Source organism: Pocillopora damicornis, chromosome 1 (assembly GCF_964200805.1).
Source record: "Pocillopora damicornis chromosome 1, jaPocDami1.2, whole genome shotgun sequence".
Lineage (NCBI taxonomy): Eukaryota > Metazoa > Cnidaria > Anthozoa > Scleractinia > Pocilloporidae > Pocillopora > Pocillopora damicornis.
The window spans coordinates 21,372,547-21,397,381 of record NC_142670.1 but is presented as its reverse complement, the minus strand read 5'-3'; the positions used below and the strand labels follow the sequence as shown (position 1 = coordinate 21,397,381).

General features: G+C 37.3%; 2 protein-coding genes across 2 annotated transcripts in view; both read right to left on the bottom strand.

The window, feature by feature from the left end:
- The window catches only part of LOC149052753 (uromodulin-like), a 35,087-nt gene extending 34,988 nt beyond the window's left edge, over positions 1-99 (bottom strand). The window contains exon 1 of the mRNA XM_089205481.1: positions 30-99. Coding sequence (XP_089061607.1) covers positions 30-99 — 70 coding nt within the window. The remainder of the gene's footprint in view (positions 1-29) is intronic.
- A 15,504-nt stretch (positions 100-15,603) lies between these two features.
- LOC149052752 (oncoprotein-induced transcript 3 protein-like) lies at positions 15,604-19,674 on the bottom strand. Its single transcript, XM_089205536.1, has 2 exons — positions 19,575-19,674; positions 15,604-16,473 (listed from the first exon to the last, which is right to left on the bottom strand). Exons 1-2 carry the CDS (start codon positions 19,672-19,674, stop codon positions 16,091-16,093), a joined length of 483 nt encoding a protein of 160 aa, XP_089061662.1. The 3' UTR covers positions 15,604-16,090.
- Positions 19,675-24,835: the final 5,161 nt, after the last annotated feature.

Sequence of the window (24,835 nt, the reverse complement as noted above, 5' to 3'; positions counted from 1 at the left end):
TAAAGAATGATTCGCCGTCTGCGACTCACCTTTTCCAAAAGTCAAGTTAGTCAATAATGCATTCCAGGCTACGAACATGAAAAATGAAACAAATTCCATGCCTTCTTCAAAGTAACGGTTTTCTGTTTCTACCACGCGCGTATGACACAAGTTTTAAGTTGATCACCAGCTCCCAGCAGTGGATTAAGGTTTCAAAATCGACCTGTTTTTATGAACGAAACCGGATAATGAAAATAAATTAAAAAAAAAAAGCTTGTAGCTGTCAGTTCTATGTGGAAATTAATGCAAATGACGCAAATGAATGTTATCCGCTTCGCTCGATGGAGAGAATTGGGTCTCTTAGGAATATCTTTACATTTTAACACACATATTAGACAGTGAAATTAGTCCCCAGAACAACATTGTTCGATTAATTTCTTGAGACGGTCTAATTGACGGCGAAAAACTTAAATTTTCGATTTAATCAACTCTTACCTCTAAAGATGCAAAGCTCTTTGGTCCCTCACTGCTTTTGAGGTAAAATTGTTTTCCTTTATAACAATGTGGTAGCTATGGTTACCATAGAAACACCTGGTTTCAGGCAAAACGATTATTAATTTTAGTGGAGAACTTCCTTGTTTCCTCTACTTTGTCACTGAAACATGGCAAAGATTAAATATTTGTTTTAGGTAAAACTAGGCAATTGTCACCTCGATCTCAAATTTTGCAATAAGCGTAATTTTCAGCTGGTAGCGTTGACAAGTTATCATTATGAAACATCATATTCGGTCTAAAGTAGCCTTTAAACTTTGTTTAAGAAGATTTCTTTCAAGTTCTCAAATAATCCAGTGTTTATCTAAGGAAACTCCACCGTGTACTAATAAAGGATCGCTAATGAAAAAGTAATAAGAAAAGGATGTCTTTGACAAGGAAATATTGCCAGCCTCAAGAAACGTCAAGCCTTCCATTGCATAAGCTATAAACAAAGCTCTAAACATACAATAACACTCTTATGTTTGCATCAATCAAAAGGGTCCCACTTACAGTGTAAGTAACTTCCTCAAAATAAGTAGGGACTGAAAAAATGTGTAAAAGAATTTTTATTCCTTTTTGCCTTAAGAAATTTTGCACTTGTTTGTGGTTTTGATAGTTCTCTAATTAAGAAGAGACTTTCATCAACCTTTCGCGTAATTTATGGTTTGAAAACTCGCTCTAGCCTCGAGAAAGTCTTCGAGCAAATACTGACGATTCGTGTTCGAATTTATCTATCAAAGTTTACACGGCTCCATCTTGCGCGAAAGCCACAATGCCATAATTCGTGGACGTCAAGTATACGCAATACAAACGATTTTCTCGAATCTCACGGGCTTCAGAGCTACAATACAAATTCAAGTTGACCGTGAGGACAAACAGAATAAACAAAATGCGATGTAACTTTACACTGATATGCAAAATACTTAAGCTTTATTGCTAAATTATTGCTTGACAGTTTTTAATGAGTCGTCGACAACGTAGTTCAAATAAATTACTAACGTAGCAAATATGACCATTTTCTTTTTTCGTCTTACACGGTTTCTTGAAATGTGCTTGCATTCTTTTAATATTACTCATAGTTTATTGAATTGTCTTCTGTCTTGTCTTGTCTTGTCTTGCAACTTTAAATCAACACGTAATAATGGCTCGATATTATTTCAAAAGTTCCTATTCTTGTAAAATTGTTCGCTTTTCTTCCCAGGGTTTCGTCACCACAAGTTAGACAACGTTTTCCGTCCGTATGATAAAATCATCCCGATAACTTGTGCACGATGAAACATTTAGTCGGCTTCACGCACTCTGTGCGATTTTAAACATAGTTTAGGCGCATTTTTACCGGAATAAACAATACATTTTTTCCCCATTATTTAACATAGTAAATGTTTTGTTCAAGATGGCAGACAAGGCAGATAACAGAAGCCGTTGATGTCTTTCTATACGACACCAAATGCCTTTATTAATAAATTATCTCTAATATTTTTCCAGCTTGCCTAATTCTTCGACGGAAGTTTCTCGAATTTTCAAATGACACTTAAAATTGTTTCAGTTCTCATTAGGTACGATATGCATCTGCAAAACAGCCCAGAAACTCACAATTCAATTTAATTAGAGAAATAAAACGTTGAAAAATTGTGTGATCCACATTTCTAGTTCTCAAGTCTCTATTGTTTAAAATCGTGCTTTTTTTGCAATTATGTAGAGACCAAACTGTTCGAATAAAGTTCAGATGGACTTATTTTCCAACAAGTATCGTTAAATGTATTTCATTGGCGCCTTGAAACGAAGTAAGTACGTGCATAAGTAGAGTATGGAATTAAAAATGAAGAAAATGCAAATGTTAGAAATACAGAATATTGTGGTGAAGCTTGCAAGATTTACTTTGCGGAGCATCGTGTATGTTGTTAAAATTTTCATCCTGAACCTTGCATTTTACTCTTAATAAAGGGTAAATTATGATTTGGCTGCTTTTCCCTCAAGTATTCATGAAATAATCAGTCCGGGAAGTCAAACACTGACTGCCATGGCAATACTACTTCCGCTGAAGGAAAACCACTCATTGATAATTCCTCAAGGCCACTCAAAAAAAAAAAAAACATTACATTCGTCGTTTTATAATCGAAAAAAAATCCTTGGAACCTTTTAGCCATTACGGAAACATAACAGCATTGAGGTTCACAAAATCATGTAAGAACATTAAGCAGCAGGTTTGTAGAACATCAAGGCGGCAAAACATTCAATAAATTTTATTCGTACCTTGAATTATGCATTGCCTCTATTTCATTTTCTAGGGTCTTCTTAAGAACAGGAATTGAAGAAACGGTTTCTATGGTTTTTTTCTCCTTATAACTTTACCTTTACCGTGCTGTTTTGTAAACAAATAATAAAAAAAAGGAAAAAAGAAAAAAAAAAAGAAAAATCATATATTCAACTTAATTTAACTTAACCAGCCCACTGAGGAGGATACGGGAACATAGAGATAAATTAATACCTTCATTTGTGGATTTTTGCCTATGTGAAAATCCTATTTAGGACAATTTTCCACGTCTCAATTCTGCGCTCAGAGATTTCCTCATTATTTCAGCTAAGACTTATATTTCAATGAAGAAGGTTGACACATAAAATGCTAGGGGAAAAAACAAATTCGACTGATGTTCTGATGTTGTTGTTACCGCCGTTATATCTTAAATTCTTTTGTATAATAGGGCCTTAAATAATTAACTCCAGCGCGTTAGCCGAGATTCTTGACTGCAACACAGAAAAGAAAGTTAATGACTGTGAATATATGAAAATCATGTGGGGAAACTGGGAATTATGAAATGAATATGAAATAGAACTTCGTAGCAGTAAACACTACTCAACCAGTAGTGAAAATAAAGCCTGAAAAGTTTGGATCTGAATCCATGAACTTTGCAATACGGGTGCAGTGCACCACCAACTGAACTAATATGATTTTCATCATTATTTCTTTTTTTTCATCATTTTTTCACTACTGCTTAAGTAGTGTTCATTACTGCGCAGATCGCTTTCATATTAATTTCTTAACTCGCAATTCACATATATGACTTTAATACATTCACAGTCATCGATTCATCACCTCACGGGTTTATTATAAAGCCAACGTAATTACCAGATCCCAGTGGGCTCGCTAGCTCTGTTAGTAGAGCACTACACTGGTGTCGCAAAGGTTATGGTTGCAAATCCCGCACAGGCCTATCAAAAATCGTGTGAAAACGGATTAACAGATTCTTTATGTTTTGCCTGCTGAAAGGTCCATTACATTTACTTTGACGTTCAATCATTGCAGAACACTCTCTAAAAATGGTTCGTGTAAAATTAGCGTATATTATTGACTGGGAGCTGTACAATTCTCGTCAAGCTAGTTTGAATTCGCCAAGCACAACAAAATTTATCAAGTTGATCCTCGGAATTAGTCAACCTCTATCAGTTTCCTTTGATTAGCCCATCTATGATTTAACCATATTCTGAGGGTTTTCTTAGGTTTATAAAGAAACCAGCCAATGTTCTACGTCCGTGGCTCGATCTGTTTTCAACTTCCTTCTTGGACATAGGAAGAAAAAAATAAGATGAAGGGAATCGTGAATAACATTTCCTAATTCAACTCAGAGTGACATTTGAAGATTTATTTTTCACGCCGATATCGTCTTTTTTATTATTCGAACGGGGGCAGTTTTTTTGCTCCTACTGAGCTCAAATAGAAATTATTCTACCAGAAAAAAAAGCCAAACAAACAAACATTAAAATTTTCTTAGCGAGAAACTGCAATAAACACAGTTTAACTTTGATGCTAAAGCTAGCATTACAACAAAATCTACTGATAAGTTTCCCGACCAGTTAAAAGTGTTATTTACAACTTGCACGAACTCGCATCAGCTTGAAGTACTCGTCTATCTATGTTTTCTTGAGTTTAACAATAAAATATCAAGTTGAAAATATGATTAGATAGTTAACGAAAGTGACGTCCAATTTTAGAATGATCAGACCTCAGTGAATATTATCACAACATTCCAAGAAATGCGAAATTGACGTGTCCAATTGCTGAAATGAGCTCTATCGTGACACTTCGTGACTGCCATGTTCAAAGTGTTTGCCACTATATCAAGTTCTGAATCAAACTAACGTTTGAGTGATCCATTTTGATAAATCCTGTTGGTTTGTGGAAAATCGAAAATCGGTGTGAATCTGTTTAAACTATTTGTTTTCTTACTCCGCCTCTGGAAACTGGTTTGAAACTTTGTAGTTTTGAAACGGGAATAAATTAATAAATTAATTAAAGTTTTTAATCTTCTTCAGTGAGGTTCTCAAATTTGACGGCAGTGTGACCAAGTGGCCAGGGCGCGCTAGAATTGTAATCTGTTGGTCCCGGGTTCCATGTTACTCTCTGGATTTTCGTTTGCTCAGTATTCAAATGCGTGACTGTTCACAGTCAACCTCGGTTATTTTTCCATCTCTTACAAAGTATTACCCTTGTCAGACACTTGATCGTTAACTGATGCGGAGAACTACCTGAATATGGTCCATATTTATTGCGTAAAAACGGAAAACACGAAATAAATAACTTGCTTCCTGTATTGCAGCTATCCAATTGATAATAGATGAAGTGCAACAAAGACATACAAACCTTTCATTACTGAGAGTTGCTATTTCTCTCAGGCTCAGTGACAGTTATAACTATGGTTACTACAACTACTTTACTACTAAACAACGTGTAATAATTCTTTCTCAGGAGCCACTCCTTTAGGCAGTACGATAATTGATATAGTGCAGGAAAGACATGCAAACCTCTGATTACTTACACGTGCTATTTGTCTCAGGCTCAGTGACAGTTATATATACCTTCTCTGTTACAGGTCACATACGCTCAAATAAGACTGAAAATATTATTAAATTAGGTTTTAACTGGTTGTCATTTCGGACCTCTTTCTGGTGTTGTTTTGTTTTTTTGTGGTAATGGCTTGTATGGGAATATCGACCATTGAGTTGCAAGAGTTGAAAAATGAATTTCGCTTATTTTCTGATTATAAAAAGCTACTAAGAACAGAAGAAATTTAATGTATTTCTTTTTCTTCCGGAACGCTTTAATTCTGAGAAAACTGAGAAGAACGAATTTGACCCGCGAAAGGTCCAGCAAGCAAGTGTGAAATTGATATTTTAAACTGACTTTTGGTCTTCAGGAGAAACGATTCCAAGGATCATGACACCGAATTTTGATAGAGTGAGTGCCGTACTTTCCCAGAAACTATATGACTTATCTTTATTGTTGTTCACAATAGTAAACAACGCGCAGGAAAGTGCTGTATTTTCAAACGTGAAAAATCCCGCAAATACCTCCTTAATTCAAATGTTTTTTGCACTATGTGGTATAATTCAGATTTTCCTTTTAACTATGTCATTAGAGGGATTTAAGGTTGTCCTTGATAATATGTTAGAATCAGCACGGGTTTTCTTTACAGCGCCTCACGCGAAGGTTTTGAAATGACAGTAATTCATTCAAGTAAACAATTCTTGTTGCGTGACCGTAACGTCAAGCGGAGTTTTTACACAGCAGGCCGGAATATACACGAAAGCGTACTGAAAACGATTCTGGTGTGAGCTTTTCGTCCATTTTTATTGAAAGGTAATCGGCCAAAGAGAGGTTATTTTTTCTCATTGTTAAGGTGAAAGTTTTCCTTTTCAGCGTAAGATGTTTTCCCTGATAAATATCAGGATGTAATTTGATTAGCTCTCGGCTAACCTGTTTAACTTTTTTAACAGAAAGACAAAAATCATAGATGCTTTTTAAATTGGTATTTTCTTCAATTGTGAGGATTCATTTTTATCATTTGTTGAAGAAATGACAGAGTTGGCTACAGCTCGAAGCAGTTTACTAGCCGTAGTAAATTGAATTAGTCAATTAAATGCAAAGAGAGAAAATTTAATTAGCGAAGTTGGAGTGAATTTATCTTGCCAGTTTTGTGTCATCATGGACGTTAAGTGCTCTTTTAGCTCCTTAGTCGGCGGTTCTTGCTCTTATGACCCCAGAGATAGGAGCAGATCAACTGAGGTTATTCCATTTCTGAACTGCAAAAGAGACATCGCGGGTCATAAGTCTTCCTTGTCAATAACTGACGTAGAAACCGAAATCGAACTTATTTTGGGAAGAGTATCTACATCCTTTTCTTCGGAGTTAGACCTTTCAGAATTAACGATTTGTCCCCGGCACCGCTCATCCCTTGGTATTGGGTGGCGTCGAGGATCGAATCTGTGCCGAGTTCCTCCGTCAATCTCGAAGCTCGGCGGACAAGCTAAAAAAAAACGCAAAGGCAGAAAGAGGACTTGGCAAAAGTGCTTGTTATTTGATATGGAAGAAACTGGGAATTTTCATTCCTGTAGGTTCAGGTATGTATACATCATTTTTCATCTTTTTCAATCAGACAGACCAGCTCTAAAATGGCGGTCCAATCTGACACTTCAATTAAAGCACTTTGTAAGCACTTTTCTTTTTTTTTTTTATTTTGACTTTTTCAATAATTAAGTAGCCGTGACGGTCGCAAATTCAACAGCCTTTGTTTATTTACGTGTTTCTTTTCCTTTCATTATTCTAACATTTTATATTAGTGATTGTAGCAGCAAAAAGGTAAAATTTAGAAGCCTTCACCGAACTCCTAAAATTACAGCTTTTTAAAGCAGATTCCCTGATGGCCTATAGATAGTTACAGGAGACTCAGCCCCTAAAGGGTACCTTTATCAGGCCTCAGGTATATCAAAGGGTCGGGAATTGAAGAGTTGAAGTATATGAAAGGGCAGGAAAATCTATCATTTAAGTTTTTTAAAACAGGTTCCCTTACTTGTGTAAATTAAGACCGTACTTGTTCAGAATAGTGATTATATCGTATCAGCAAAAACCTGCATTGACCATCGATTCACTCAACAGGTATTTGTCGCAACTGCCAGGTTAATCTTGACATGCAGAAAATAGGGGAGCTGCCCACAAAGCTTCCGGAGACCAAGATCCTTTCTTACGAGGAAACTGAGACTATTGAGACTTCTGTAAGTTCTGAACTGGCACTCAATGGAAATAGTGTTATTAACAGTAGCACCAAACAAGGCCCGCGGGGCAAAAAAAATTTTAAAAAATGGATAGGGACCTTATCATCACAAAGTCTGCATGAGCGGGCCTCGTTTCCTTGCTGCCTTTCCTTAAAATAGATAAATAGAGAGCACAAATTAACCGATTTCGTAGACCTCAGACTGTGTGCTGGTATCCAAGAAAACAATGCCATATGCTTATTTTGTGCCCTCTACGTCAGTTTTTCCTGAGTTCCGCAGATAATGAAGAGGTTTAATACCCCGTGCATTTTATCATGGTCGCCCTTGCGTCTGCACACAGTTTAAATTTATTCAGCGGATTTTCTATTTTATTCTGACCAAAATCTGAGAACTTGAAGCAGTGGCAACAAGTTAAAGACCACGTAGTCCGCGATGGTAAGCTGAGGCCAAATTGTTCTTTTAAGAACAAAGGGTTCATTAAAAAAAAAAAAAACTGCATTTTTACTTCCACTTGCCCGCACCTACACACACGCATCCCTCCACCTTATACCGCCAGGGATACGAGTTCATGTGATTTTCTCAAGGTTAAGGATACGGTGAATAACGCCCAGAAAAACGTTTCGGGTTTCCAATATACCACTCCGGGTTCCTCTACCACTCGCTTTAAAGTTCGTACTTATTTGTATACATTGCAGTCATAGGCTGAATTGCGTGCTTTTCACAATCATTGATTATATAAGACTATATAAGACTACATATTACAAAAATGCTAAGACCTAAATATAATTACTAATATAGCTAATATACAGTAGTGGAATAGCTAAAAATCTAGTTTAGCACACGCGCACATAGCCGGGATAAATGAAAATTTTAAACGGTCAGTGCGAAAGCGCGGCATGTTAAAAACGCGCCGGTGTCTAGTATTGTAAGCTGAAAAATGCCTATCTGGCAGCAAATTATATAATTTGTGAGATGGATTTTAGACAGACAAAAACAGATCCGTACATAATTTCATGCGTCTGTCATAGAGCGAAGCTAAACCGTGCCTGTCTAACGAGTGGTATGACAGTTCTGGTGAATAATGGATAATGCGCGTCTTTGGACCCTTTCAATGTCATCACTAAGATACGCAGGTAACGCATGATGGAATATTTGTGCGCAGTATTCCAGAACAGGACGTATAGTTGTACAATAAAAATTAATTATGTCATCCGCTGGAACGCGGGCTCTCTAGTGGTTAGCTTCATTGGATTCCCACGCGGTTTTCATTAATAACTACGATCACTTACATTTTTTAGTAGAAAATGTGCTCGAAGCCCTTAAAAAAACATTCAAAACAAAAGTCAACCAAAATAAGGCAGTTTTTAATTTATGGGGCGTTGTGGTCTATAATATTGTGGACGGGCCATCAAAACTGCTCTGTCATCTACTACCGTACTTGAAAAAAAAGAAAAACGAATTGATTGCAACATATGCGAAGCGGTGAACGAAAACCGTGCACTATCTGAAATTGATGTGTGATAGACGTTTTGCTACAAAGAGGACCTTAGTGTCCGTTTAGAGGTGCGATAGTCAAGTGAGTCACTGATGTTGCAAGGCACTGCTCCATTGACAGCTTTGTAGACCAGTGAAAGAATTGTATTAACCATACAGTTACGGACAGGACGCCAGTGGAGCTCTTCTAGGATAGGGGTCATGCAATCAAATTTCCTAGTACGTGTAACAATTCGAGCTGCGGTATTTTAAACGGGTTGTAATCTTGCTGAGGTAGACCATTTAGCAGTAAGTTCCAGCAATCTAATATTGAAGTAATAAAGACCCATGAACAACAATTTTGGCAATCTCTTCTTCAATGTACTTTCAAAATTTTGGCGGCAGCTCAAACATACAAACCATACACTGCAACACACCTTTTTTCGTACCCATTATCGCCATAACCGCATTTGAACAGGTCCTCGCCGTACCAGCTTTGAAATTCTCGGTTCGTCACCACCGTCAGCGATGTAAAGAAATTATCAAAGAGCAGTCGTGGCGATTTGGTTGTGGCCCAAGGCAGGATGTAAAACTTGTAGTCCCGATAATCTGATAGGAAATCACTCTTTGGGGGAAGAAGATTACGGTTTTTGTCAGTTATCAACGTGGCCATTTGGTTTGGGAATGAGACGGTTCCAAAGGCAGCCTGGGTTAGATGGATGACAAGTCAATAACCAGATTTGTACGTCAATTTGAATGTAATGATGTTACCCACTTTGGGAGTTCTAAAGACACCATACGAATCATCTCTAGCTCCAAAGCAAACTGTAAATGGCGTCATCTGTATCCATCTTACTGTTGGGAAAAGAACCAGCACATATGTGGTGAATTGATTTTGAACATACGAATGTGAGTTGGGTAAAAAGAATAAACGGCTAGACAGCCAGCTGCTTAGTCAGACAGATGGATAGGAAAGCAGGAGGGACAAAAGGGGATTCAGACATCTGGAGAAGTAGACGGGCGAAAGGGTGGCTGAATAGGACTAACAGTTGGATTCATCGATAGATAACTTTAAGGGTGAGGTAGAGATTTTCATTAAAATATTTCACCAAATGCAAAAATGTTTTTTTACCTACCATTTCTTTCCTCACAATTGGTGCCCCTGTATTCAGGTGGGCAAAGGCATTTGTAACCTTTGTTTGTAAATCCTGTCTGACAGGTGCCACTCTGTTGGCATGGATTCTGTTCACAAGTGTTTTAATGTGAAAACGAGGTTTAAAGCAGATACATGCCAATTGAAGCGGTAAGTGGTAATGATACTTTGAAATGAAAGTTTCAACCAACCATTTAACCGTCCAGGCAACCAATCAACCATAAAACCAACTGCAAACAAACCTTGCGCAACCAGCCAAACAACATGGCTGCGAAACAACTTACCATCGAAACATTTACAAGCTAAACAATCCGAGGTTGAGCCAGCTTTATATACAAATCTACCAAGTGACCAGTAATGTCATTCGCGTGGCCATGGTAGGATACCAACCAATCACCAAACCAAGGATAAACGAAAAGCACAAATAGGATTAGGAAGTACTCACCATTGTTGCTTTATATTTGTAGTTTGTCCAGGACTTGAGATCCTGAGGAAGTTCATTGTGTGTGGATTTATTCAGTTCGCATTTTGTGATTACTGGAGATCCGCTGGTCACTAATCCGTTATAGCTGACGCAGCTGGGTTCTACGTAGCATAGAGCTGAGCAGAAGTCTTGCACAGGGGATTCTACGGTTCGTATCAAGTGGTTTATGAGCCGTTTGCCAGGGAAAGCAAGAGAAGATGTAAATTCCATTTTGCAGAAATCTTTGGGAAATTAAATCAGATTTGATTAGCACCATTTATGGTGTAGTATAGACAGGCAAAGAATCAGTTGCGTTTTTTAGGGACCAAGCAAAGCTAATAGAGTAATGAAACTTACGAGTTGTTTAAGTAACAAAACATAACAGTTTCGCCTCTCTCTCCTCCAAGACCAGTCATAACCATTACAATGTCCTCAATGTCCTGTTAGCCGCTTTATTGTAGCTCTAATTAATCTGTAGAGTTATAATCGGACAGTCGACCGTAATTGGACACCTGTAATCGGACAGTTAAAGCGGCCAAACATATTAAGTCCACTCTGCCAAATCCCCCATTTACCGAGTTGATTATTACAATAACCTAGCAACAACCACTTACCCTACAAAGCAGTGTCTCTACCGAAAATAGAGTAAATATACATGGATATGTATTTTCTTAAATTGTAATGGTTATGATTAATTGGTAACGGGACTTCGCGTTGTCCAATTCGGTCTTAAATCATACTCATGAAAGAGCGAAATTAGACTCCACTTGGTCCTGTTACAATTATAAATTCAATTTACGAGCAACACTATAGCAGTATGGATATAGTCTCCAACTAAGAAAATTAGAGCACAACAAACTGAATCGTGTATTTCATTAGAAATGAGAAATATTTGAAGTTGAAACAATTTCTAATGCGTCTAGGGCATTCTACGACTCTATATTTATCGGATATTGAATGTAATATATTTTGAATTCGATTTTGCTGATGTGCATCTTTGAAGACACATATCTCTGTTTCTTTGGCAAATCGATTTGGAATTCTTAGCATACAGGTAACTTCGTATAATCGGGCAATGGCCCAGTTTGGAAGAGGCAACATTCCAGCATTGATTTTTATCATAAGAAGCCAGTCTGAGTTAAAATCTCTGATTTTTTTTGTTTTGACTGAGGAGGCTTTTTAATATCCTTGATTATCGCAATTGCCCAAATTCGCTTCATCTGATCATTATACCATCTTGGCCAGACCAATGATATCATCCGAACACAAACCGGTCATTAAGAAAATAGAGTCACGCGATATGCGCGACAGTGCACGGCGTGCGCTGGGGCGATGGATGACCGAGAAGGATTGGTACTCGGTTCTTAATACTGAGTCTTGTGAAGACAAGTTCAGGCTGTTGATGATGGAACTTACTTCTGCTATTGATTCCTTCCTTCCACGAAAAGTAGTTAAGAAAAACACAACTGACCGTCCCTGGATCTCTAAAAAACTGAAATCTTGGATTCGCAAGAGACAATCTGCATTTCTCAGACATGGAAGGGACTCTTCGAATTACAAATTTTGGAGGAACAAGGTCCAGGGCGAGGTCAAAAAAGCTAAAAATCACTACTGTCATGATAAAGTTGCTCAAGTGGAATCCACTAATTCCAGTAAGTGGTGGAGGCAAGTAAAGTCACTCCATGCCAAGACACTTAGCAGGAGTGATACCATCAGTTTCTTGGGGATACAATGAATACCAAATTACTTGCAAAGAAGATTAATGACTTTTTGTAAGTCTTACAGACCAATTTACACCTTTGACCGGTGATTCTCCTCTAAGCCTAGTACCACAGGGAACTTTGGTCTCCAACGAGGAAGTGTTCCGATCCCTGACGTTTAACGTTGCGAAAGCTGTAGGACCCGACAACATCCCAAATAAACTGTTTAAGAACTTTGTACACGAGCTAGTTCCGAAACATTTATAACCAGTCTCTTAAGGAGGGATACATCCCATCACCTCTATAATCTTCCATCATCCACCAAGAGAATTAAAGAGCGAACTCCACCCGATATCACTCACGTGTACACTGGCTAAAGTCATGGAGAGATTCACGCGCAATAAACTACTGCCACAATTACATGGAAAAATCGACCCGCGACAGTTTGCGCGTAGAGGCCACTCGACAACAGATGCTCTTCTATTCATGTTACAAGCCATTTACGAAGAAGTAGATTGTGCTCATCTAGGAGCCCGGGTCTTCTTCGCTGACTTCTCGAAAGGCTTTGATCTAATTGACCATAACATCTTAATGACTGAGTTGCGAAAACTAGAGGTTGATCCCGCGCTCATCAGTTGGATTGCGGCGTTGCTAACAGACAGAGAGCAGGCAGAGAGTATGCCTCAGGGAACAAAACTAGGAGTGATACTTTTCGCAATAATGACAAACAATCTTTCAGCTGATTGGCATTTCAGAGTCAAGTTTGTGGATGATATGTCTGCCATAGAAATACTACCCAGGAACTCTATCAGTCTGCTCAATTCGATTGTATCTGACATTCACAAATTCTCTATGGATCCCAACATGAGTCTAAACTCTATAAAATGTAAAGAGATGTTAATTAACTTTATGTCATATCCTAACTTTACTCTCAGACCATTAGTTGTTAGTAACAACTGTATAGAACGTGTATCGACTTACAAGATTCTAAGAATATTTATCGATAGCGACCTTAGGTGGAATGGTCATGTTGACTACGTATATAAAAAAGCTTGCAAGAAGCTCTACTCCCTATATATTCTATGTCGAGCCGGCGTTGACCAAGGTAGCATGTTAAAGGTATATAAAAGTTCTGTTAGATCTCTTCTAGTGTACACGGTGCCGTTGTGGCAATCCATTTCAGGTTATCTGCCTGACATAATTGAATCCATTCCGGAAAGTGCGCTTAAGATATTTTCCCGTGTGCTGATAGCTACTTAGATGCCCTCGAGTTAGCACGAGTGAAGACTCTTGCGTATAGAAGAGATAAGATATGTAAAGAGTATATGTACAAAATGAAGGACTTAAACCACCTCTTCACCCTCTTCTAACAACACGCCTAGACAGTACCTGTCCCTACACCCTAAGGCACAAATCAGACCAGCGGTACTTTTACAACAACGTTACTACCTGTAGAACAAAGCGCACCGAAGACTTTTTCACTTTTAAGTATTTGTAAGTATTTCTAACAAATGTGATACATGTTCTGGTGTGGTGCATATAATTTGTACTTAACATATACAGAAATGTACATAGTTGATCTCATTAAGTTTTCATTGTATTATAACGCGTTAATTCAGTAAGTTACCGCAAGAGAGTTTAATAAACGGTTATTATTATTATTATTATTATTATTATTATTATTTGGTGATCTTACTAGTTAGTTCGATTCATGCGGATGAGACATAAAGTCCACACTTGCTCTCAACTTTAAGCTTTTTCTTAACTACTCGTAGAGAGAGAAACTCCCACAGGGTGATTAGCGTAAAGACAAGAAGAAGAGAGTCATCAGAGTCGACTCAACAATTGTTGTTTTTCCGAGTATCAGAACAACTATGGGCATTAGTGAGCTTCCAAATAATCTTAATATCATCTTTATCTATTCCAATCGAAGTGCTTCATTGAGTAAGTTTTAAGCACAACTTTGAGCATTGTATTTTGCTTATTACAAAACGCTTTGAACTCTTGATGTTTATTCAGGTCGTTAGCGGAAACTAAAGCAGCTCTTGATAACCACGCCTTCTCTACATGTAGTTGCTATTCTCGATGGGTCACGGCGGTCCGTGATTATATGCAAGTTGTTTACCTTGTTAAGTCACGATTTCATTAGCATCATCATTTACAAGGATTTTTAAATCGTGTTAGGTGTGTTATGGATAGAGACTGTAAATAATTTCTAGAATTCTTAGTCACTATGACATTGATATTCAAAATTTCTGATGACATAGCAAGGAAAACTAGAACATTCTATTAGTCTATGTAATTATGAACTATTTCTACCACAACAGTTGTGTTGTAAGCTTCGAATTCCAGAATTTTTTGAAATACGTTGTAAATGATTATAATTCAAGGACTCAGTCAACTAAGAGCAGTAGTTTCTATTGTTGGAAAAGACCGAATATCTAGGCAGTTCTACCGAAAGATAGAATAATACTTCAAAGATTTTGTATTTTGAGGAGATTTGGAGGAACTAGAACTCCAACAACCTTCGTGGATAGTTATAAATGTGGTAAAGCCAACCCCGGCTGGTTAACCCTTTGACTCCCAGAGGCGATTAACCTGTCACTTCTCCCTACAAATTCCATTCATTGTCCAGGAAACAGATAATGAGAATACATGTATCCACAAATAAAATGATTTTCTCATCTTGGTAACAGAGCATCAACAAAAGAAGGGAGTTTTTTCTCGATTTAAACTTGACGTGCGGAGAACAAGCTTTTAACCTGTTCCTTTTTCAGACACCTCATTAATTAGTCCAAGCCATATCCTTTATTCCATGTCTACTGGCTTCAGTGACGGCAAAGGAAGGGTAAAGAATTATATTTTGATCTTCTAGGAAAAACAATAAAACCTGTTCCTTTAGTCGATCATCATGTGGTCAAATAATTTTCAAAACCTAGAAGCGCAATTATAACACTGTTTACAGTTATCTCATTAGCGGAATATTTCGCATGCTGTTCAATCAACATTTTCAATGAATTTTATTTACCTTAATCAGACCGAATGCCGCCTAAGCTAAATTCTGAGCCAATCACAGGCCCTGCAAGGCACAAAGTCGCAAAGAAAATCCACATCTCCCTATTATAAGATTAGAAATCTCTGCATACAGCAGAAGTAAACAAACATCAAATCTTTTGAGAGGTCACAAGCGATGATCCTAGATAGCGACTTAATTTAGTCTTTACCATAGCTTTTCCAGAAAAGTTTGCTTCTTGGTCGCTCTGTTGTCTTTATTGATAATTAAAGTTGCGGTGAAGAAGGTGAATTATAATTTCATTTCGTCCGAGCTGATATAAAATCATTACAGTTCAACTAAGTCAGACTCACATTCGATTTCATATTCGTTTTTTTCAGTTTTTTTCAGATATAAAGGTTACATGGTCAAATAGACTTGAGACCGTCCAGCCTAAACTTACTTATCAAAACTCTAAGATAGTTGTTGAAGTTGCCGCCAAGGTTATAGAAACGTCAGTCATTATTGCTGACTACCTTCAGTCACATCGTCTCAGGAGTACTCTTACTTGGAGGATCAAACGTCGCGGTCCAGTGGTACTCTTGTGTTCAAACTTCTCACTGTTTAACACTAATCATGAAAAGGGGATCACGTGAAATTCTTACATTCCTTGTTATACATTAATTTACATTTACCAATAAATCGATTTGTGAATACTTTCACTGTGCAGAATAACTTGCTTATAACATTTAGTCTGTGCCACAGTAGCGCCCTTTACAAATGGGTACCTTTAGTAGTTCGTAAATAAAGTAGGATCCGCAGTCTTTCACTTTAATGTTTATTGATTTCTTGCAACAATCTGCACCTCTGGTAAAGCAGACCTGGGAGGAAACCTCACCATCTGCCAATGTGGGGTGACCACCTTTTAGCCAGCCTGAGAAGAGCGCACCACATCTATTACCCTGTACGCACTGGGTTGGCATTTTTGTTCCTGCATCTCCCACGAAACGATACCATTTCCCGAATATTAAGGATGAGGATTCGTCGTCACATTTTTCTCTACCGTAGGGTGTGTTGTAAGTGCTCTTTCTGTCAGCATCGCTCAGGTTTCTGTAATCATAGCACGGATCGGCTAAAAAGTTGAATTTCGGTTAATGTGATGTTTTATATGTTACGTTGTAAGAAAGCTTAAGAAAAAAAGCTATTATATAAACTGCGGTGGTTTGAAACGATTTCCCGCCCAGAGAAGAGCCAGGAAATCCTTGTTAAACGCGCGTATAATATCACGATAATTTTTTACATGTGTTTGATATCACTAATCAGCTGTGTCAGGTTAATAAATGAATGGCAAAGCGATGACCGTTCTCAATCCAGCATGTCGAGATTTTCTCGAATTATGGCATCTAAAAAAAAAAGAGAAAAATTCGTATTTCTAACCTCAAAATTTCCTAGAAGGGAAAGTAAAACAAATACGAAAAAATAAACCCTAAGGTTAGGTCCTTGACCCGGTTAATGGTATTTCTCGTGGCTGAGCACGAAAATCGACAATTGGAGGATTTGCCGCAGGCCGATTTCGGCCGTGTACATGAAAATATTTCTTTTGTCGGTAAGGAAAAAGTCAATAACTGAGAATTTTGTGAAAAGAAAGCTACGCCCATTGTCTGTTTCTGTAATGGTCCAACGCATTTTTTCATCTTGAGCCTTATCGCCGACGCGCTTTACGACTTTTTTTGCGGATTGTGAAACCTATAATTTCATATTTTAAAAAAGACGACTTTTCTTCCCAGTAAAGGCCTATTGTGTTTACATGATAAACAAAATAATAGATGGTCGCTTGCAGATATGAAACTTCTCTTCTCGTGTTTATCTCGATACCAAGAGATTATAACAGTTTATATTCTCTTGCTCGATATTTTACTCGTTCGCTGCTCTCACTGACGAGTTAACAAGTTGAATATTCGAAGAGAAATTCCAAATCAAAGCGCACCCAAGTATTATTCTCTATTTATTGAATGAGTACAAAATAGCCGAGTTTGTCATACAGCCTCAATACAAAATCCTTTAAAAGTTATCATACTCAACTAATTTCAATGCATGACTGTGGCGCGATCGTTCGGTGATCGCTTTTCATACAGCCCTGCAATCATCGACTGCCTACCACAAAAAAGGTTGTTGATGAATGTAAAGCCATCAAAATTGTTAATAGGTGCTCCCGTAAAAATTTCGCAGGGCTAGAATTATTTGACCGTGAAAAAGTTTTCTGTGTCGTAATGGAATTGTACTGAAGTAACTGGTTTTTCTTCAAACTGAGCAGATATGCAATTACAACTTCGTTGAGAGCCGATTACTGCTTAAGCAATAGAGAACCTTTTTTCCGTGTTTACAAACTCTCATCTAAACACGAGAGGAGGTTAGGAGAATTTGGGAAAGTTATGCGAACCCGATACGCAGTCAAGGGTTTGCACAACTTTCAAGAAATTTCCTAGCCTCGAGTGTTTAAATGAGAAAATGTAAACACGGGAAAAGTGTCCTATATGTTATAAGCATATCTCTCCAATAACGTTACAGAGGAAGGTAAATGTTGTTTGTTTATATCATGACTGATAAATATTTTCTCAACACTTGCTTTGGACGACAGCGTTTCCTAATAGCCAAACAAATCGTGCATCTGACAACAAATAAACCAATCAAAAATTCGCGTTGTAAGAAGTCAAGTTGAAACTCGCGGTAAGTGCCAGCACCGTGTAAATGAAACTATTCAGCTTTGAATTCTCGTAAATTTGACAGAAAATACCGAAAGTGTTTGAAATATGCGACTCCTTAAAGAAAGAACTTCAAGAGGAGGAGTTTGATTAAATTGAAAATGAGCGTTACTGTAATTAACCTTTTCTTTAAATTGACGAAACCTTGCCCGATTTAACAGCCCAAAGACATGATTGAGAAGTTGAATCGCTCATCGCGCCTTGTAAAGTTTTTTGGTTAGTGCAGTTTTGTTCGAGCCTTTTCCAGTGATTGACAAAATCTTTTTCCTTCGGTTTAAGTCACTCTCAGTATTGCATTAAGTGCTGTTGGATTTCTGTCTGCAAAAGTCTTTAATTTCGACTTCATACTATGCTCGTAGTTTCGTCGGCTACACTCGAATTTGTCTACGTTTTCCTTATTTGGACAAATATTCTTCCATTAATTACTATTTAAATAAACAAACCAAACTGAATATTACTATCAGTCTAAAGGTGATTCCTCAGTATTGCACTGGGCATCCTGTACTGCGCATAAAAATCACGTAATCAGGCAAATAAGCGTACGCATTCCGAGAACATGGTGTTTAGCTCTTGAACGAGCACGGTGACCTCTATTTTTCATTGCATATTTTTTGCGTAGAAATTAAGAATTTGGAGAAATTAAAAATTTGGAGAAATTAAGAAAAATTATCGGTGGCAAAAAAAAAAGACATAGCTAAAAGCGTGTTACTTGATGATGAAAATTATTACCTTGAAAACAACGACGTGAGTAACGTTTTGAGCAATAATAATTGCTAATATATGTAAATAATTTTCGCAAATTACATATAAAATTTTCCCCGCGCTCGAAACTTTGTACCTTTGAAGTTTTTTCTTTTCATTTTTACTTCGAAAACCCTTGCTTCCAGCCACCGAAAAATGTACCTTGAAATGACGCGCGTGAAAAATTGCTGATAGAGGCATAAATGAGGAAAGTTTGGCCCGTCATTTCTCTGAAACAAGCACGGTGACCTGCCTTTCTTATTGCATTTGTCGAAACAGCCATTGGTTGGAAACATTTAAAGGCAGACTAATAAAATTGTTAGATGACTTTTTTTTTTTTTGAGGAATCACCCACCTTATTAGGTCAGAGTGAGAAAATCGTAACTGCGGTCAACATCGATTTTAACCAATCAGACTATTCTGTTTAATTGAGACATCATCAATATAATTCAATTGCAGAACAGTTATGCATCATCAAGAAAAGAATTATTTCCTCTCCTGGTGGACAAAAACAATGCGCATCAAGTCCACAAATGTGATGTAAAAAATCAAATCTATCTTTCTTTATCCCCCATGTTTTGTCGAAGGACGTTTCCAAGCAAACGAAAGACACTAAAAAGATTTGTTGCATGGCCAAACAAGATTAGCCATTCACTCAACATCATTTACAGCGAGTTCAGCCGGTACCATATCTAAAAAATATACAAGGCATGGATTAAAAGAGACTAACCTTTACAAGTCAGACCATCCCCAATGTATTTAGGATTACAGGCGCAACTGTAGGAGCCCTGGGTATTACTGCAGGAGGCGTGCTCATCGCAGATGTTCATCTGTGAACACTCGTCAATGTCTGATGGGGATCAAGTGTACCACGTCACAACCCAGAGTTGGATGTTATGATGAAAAATGTTTTGGCGAATCAAGATATAATGAATACTTATCCAAAATACTGCAAATCTAATCTCAAAGGATACGTGAAAAAACAAAACAATCCACAATTTTTAATGAGGGATGAATTTTAGGGTAAATGATTGACTAATTCCGGCCTTTTAATTTAAGCTAAAAAGACGTTTCAGATTATCTCCCGCTTTGAGTAGCTGGGATTGTATGTGTAGAAAGAGTAGCAATGGAGGTTGCCTCTCTTTGGTCATAAAGGACTTGTCTGGACATTGAAGGAAAGTTATCAAAATCACCTGAGCAAGTTTGTCCGTCTCCAGTGTATCCAGTGTGGCATTTACATACATGTGATCCAATTGTGTTGGTACAGTTAGCATTCACATGACAAGAAAGATTTCTTGCACATTCGTCAATATCTGAGAAATAAGAGGCTTTTAAGCACGATTCTTGGAGTATGATACATGTATAAACCTCTTTATTTTGAACATTGAGCGCATCTCGTCCTCTTGCTCTCAATTGGGATCATTTTCAAAAATATTAAGGCAAGGGTAACTACTTTATTAAAACAAATTAATTAAACAAACAGTTAAAAATAAAAACACAAGCAAACAAATAAATTCATAACGAGGCAATTACAATCTAAAGGCCTTTACCTGTGCAGTTCCGTCCATCTCCGTTAAATCCAAATAAACAGGTGCACACAAAGGATCCATTAACGTTTTGACAAGTAGCGTTCAGGTGACAATTGTGAGTATTTTTTTGGCATTCATCAATATCTAAAAAAATTGGAAAGAAAAGAAAAATTCTACAACGTTAGTGGTTACACGAGTGAGAGATACATTCGTTTTTTAAACTTTTACGAGGTGACAGGTCATTAAGTTATTTATCATTGTGACAAATTAATTATTAATTTAGACTAAACAAAAACTTCCACTGCAGTGGAATCTCTCTTTAGACACCGTTCCAAACTGTAGTCGGATATCAATCGTCAAAGATTAGCCTTGCTAGCCTCCTTGGTAGACTTTTTTTTCGCGGAATGTGAAACTTCTAATTTCATTCTTTAAAAAATTCTATTTTTTTCTTACTAAAGGCCTATTTTTGTCTTTTACATGAAAATATTTTTCTTTCGGTAAGGAAAAAATCAACTGAGAATTTTGTGAAAAGAAAGTTATGCCCTTTGTCTGTTTCTGTAATGGTTCAACGCATTTTTTCATCTTGACCCTTATCGCCGACGCGCTTTACGATTTTTTTTCGCGGATTGTGAAACCAATCATATCATTCCTTAAAAAAGTCACCTTGTGTTTACATGATAATCAAAGTAGTACATGGTTGCTTGCGGTCATGTAACTTTTCTTCTCTTGTTCAACTCGATACCAAGAGATTACAACTGTTTATATTCTCATAAGATAGCGACTTGAACACTCGAGGAGGTGAACACGTGAGGACAAAATGACCGAGTTCCTTAGTAATAAATTGTCTAATTGTCTTGCAACGCAACTGGATGGTGCGGCACTGTAGTCGAACGTGTCATTCAGGACTATTCTACTATATTGTAGAGAAGAGATTAAATTTACCTGTGCAGTTTTCTCCATTTCCAGTATATCCAGCATGACATTGACATACATGTGATCCAAGGGTGTTCATGCATGCAGCATTCACGTGACAAGAGTGATTTCCTTTACACTCGTCAATATCTGAAAAATCATAAACAAACAAAAAAATGTAATTGGAGAAAAGTTGCGGGGCATAAGCTGAGAAGTCTATGTCTTGTGGTTCTAGACGTGAGCACTTACCAGATTTTTTCTCGGTTTCCCCAAGTTCAAATCCGTTGTTCTGTCCTGTAAGCCTATCCATCAAGTCTCCTTTGCCAGTTGAGATTTTTTGACCACCGAAGGTTTATTGAATACAATGGTGTCATAATCGCCATTGTCTTCAGGCCTACACTCATCTCCTTTTATACAAGTTATGCTGGTAAAACAACTCTTACAAAGATGATAGTGCTTTTCTTTCTTATGGGAATGGTTACAAAGGAAACGCATTAAGTACCTGTGCAGTCGCTTCCATTTTCGTTATATCCGGGGTGACAAGTACAAACGTGCGATCCTTTGGTGTTCGTGCATGTAGCATTCACGTGACAAGTGTGATTTCCTTTACACTCCTAAGTATCTGAGAAACTGTTCATAAATTTTTCACTTTATCATTTTTATGACCCATAATCATGTAATTCCTCTTATCATTACAAAATGTGTAACAAAATATGTAGATCGTGGTAACTCTGTCCATAAACATGCATGGATAACGCTGCATAAAATTATGAGACGATTAACAAAAATTAGTTATATATGGAAATATTAAAACTACCTGAACACGAGCTTCCATCGCCGTTGTATCCCACTTTACATGTGCATTTGTAAGAACCATATGTGTTAGTACAGTTTGCATTCACGTCACAGTCACTGATGTTAAATTTACATTCATCCATATCTAAAATGTTGAAAGAGAAGTAGTGACTAAGTTAGAGCAACTTGAGAGAGGCATCCACGCTAGAACTGATCCAAACCAAATATTACGATAATGATATCAATAATAGTATAATTTATAATAATTTCATGATACTGATAACTCGCCACAAAATAAAATAACTCAAGGAAAGTTATAGGACCTACCTTCGTTAACCATATCACAGTAAATCAGTTTCACTTTTCCTTTCCTAGTTGGATCTAACCAGTACTTGCCGCTTATGGTGTGTTTACCTTCACTCGCCTTTATTTCGTGACAAGACAGCGCCGGTAATTCAGGGATAGAACCTAAGGGAGCTGCAGTAAAGATATGTTTTACATTTACTTCCTATTCTTAGCTCTTCCAGGTGAGAAGGAACCAGGCTGAGGATGGAGAAGATTTAAGAGAAATAGCAGTCACAAATAGAGAGACATTTGATTTCTTACCTCTGCCGATCAATCGCCGGATGTAAAACCAAGCGGGTGCTGAAAGGAAATTCTCTGGTCTCGCCTCCTTGGTGCGGTTATTTAGTTCACATATTTAGTATTTTCGATTGTAGTTATAGCTTTGACACGTGATCTCTTGTCCACATTTGACATCGCAAAGGTGAGGAGCTGCCAATGACCACCTTTTGAAGACATGACTCTCGAGAGCCATTCCTTGTATGTTTATTTCTGTCCTACATTGATCGTTAGCTGCGACAAACTCCATGGTAGAAGCGAAAAGGACGAATCTTAAATGGAAGAACAGCCACCACATACTTCTTTGCTTGAGCTGAATCTGAAAATATTGAGAATAGGATCATAGAAAGAAAAAAGACGAGTTTTCCCTGAACAAAACTTGTTTGATACCAGATGAAGCCATATAACAATAATACTACACGTACATTAAAACCTTTCCTGTAAATTCGTTCACGTACTTTCTAGTTTATGATGTGAGTAAACAATTTGCACAAGGCTCGATAGGATGCCAATCGTCAAGGAAGATCAGCACAACTCTTAACATTAAACTTTAATTTCGAAGGCTCCTTCGGTTTCTGTGGAATGATAACTTTGATCTGCTTAAGGTATTTTGAAATGTCCTCCTGATAGGCCTGATCACTTTACGCCCCCATAGAAGAAAGAATGTTCAAGCATTAAAATCTTCATTTCGAAATCTTGGTTCCAAATGTGAAGTGACAACGACTCAAACTCGACAAAAAGTTCAGATTAAATAACATAGTCTCATTATGAGCGAGAAAAAATACAATCTTTAACAAGTTGGCTAATTAACATTTATAAGCTGCTGATTATCCTCATTCAGTTGTGAAATGAAAATCCCGAAGATTGTTTAAACCCTTTATTCATCTATAAAGTTCAGTAACCAAAAGGGCAAGAAAGATTCAAATACAAGGCTTCCAAACTATATGTGATGAATAATTCTTTCCAAGTTGTTCTTAACACACTCAACATTTTGGACGGGGTTCAAACTTTAGCGACCTTTTGGTAATTTTTTTAGATAAACAGAGCAACATATTATTTATCAGAACTTTTGTGGTGCATAGAAGTAATCATGTAAAGATTCAGTTAGTAAACCTCGAGTATCGATAATCTGCTTTCGTTGAAAAAGACCTCAAGATAATTTTCTTTAAAATCGCGCCATACCCTTATATGGGAGTGAAGCCAACCTTTTTCCTTTGGTATGCAGAATAAAAGGAGTTGTGGCTTAAAAATCTTTTCGTAAAGAATATATATTTTCCAGGGAAAGTATTACTCAAATCATTCATCGGTGTTTTCAATATGATCAACTCTTACCTCTCAAGATGCAAAGCTCTTTGGTCCCTCCCTGCTTTTGAGGTAAAAGTGCTTTCTTTTAAAACAATATGGTAGCTATGGTTACGATAGAAACACCTGGTTTCAAGCCAAAACGATGATTAACTTTAGATAAGAACTTCCTTGTTCCTTCTACTTGTTCCACCAAAGTTTACACGGCTCCATTTTGCGCGAAAGTCACAATGAGCATAATTCACAGACGTCAAGCACACGCAATTCAAATGAATTGCTCGAACCTCAAAGGCTTCAGAGCTACAATACAAATTCAAGGTGACAGTGAGGACAAACAGACCAAATAAAATGCGGTGTGAATTTGCATTATTCCGCCAAATACTTAAAATTGATCGCTAAATATTTTTTAGCTTGACAGTTTTTAATGAGTCGTCGACAATGTAGTTCAAATAAATTATTATCGCTGCAAAAATGTTAATTTTCGTCATACACAGTTTCTTGAATTTGTTTACTTTTTTTTAATATTACTCAAAGTTTATTGAATTGTCTTCTGTCTTGTCTCAAGCAACGTTAAATCAACACGTAGTAATGACTCGAAATTATTTCAAAAGTTCCTATTCTTGTAAAATCGTTCGCTCTTCTTCCCACGGCTTCGTCACCACAAGTGAGACAAAGAGCACAACTTTTTCCGTCCTTATGATAAAATAATCCCCACAATTTGTGCACAATGAAACATTTAGCCGGCTTCACGCACTCTGTAGGAGTTTTAAAACATAGTTTAGGCGCACTTTTACCAGAATAAACAATACATTTTTCCCCTTTATTTAACATA

Coding starts and splice junctions, on each gene's coding strand:
- LOC149052752 (XM_089205536.1), bottom strand. CDS start 19,674: ATGAACATCTGCGATGAGCACGCCTCCTGCAGTAATACCCAGGGCTCC. Junction 16,474..19,574: donor GGATGGTCTGACTTGTAAAG/GTTAGTCTCTTT, acceptor TCAACTTTTTAG/CCGATCCGTGCTATGATTAC.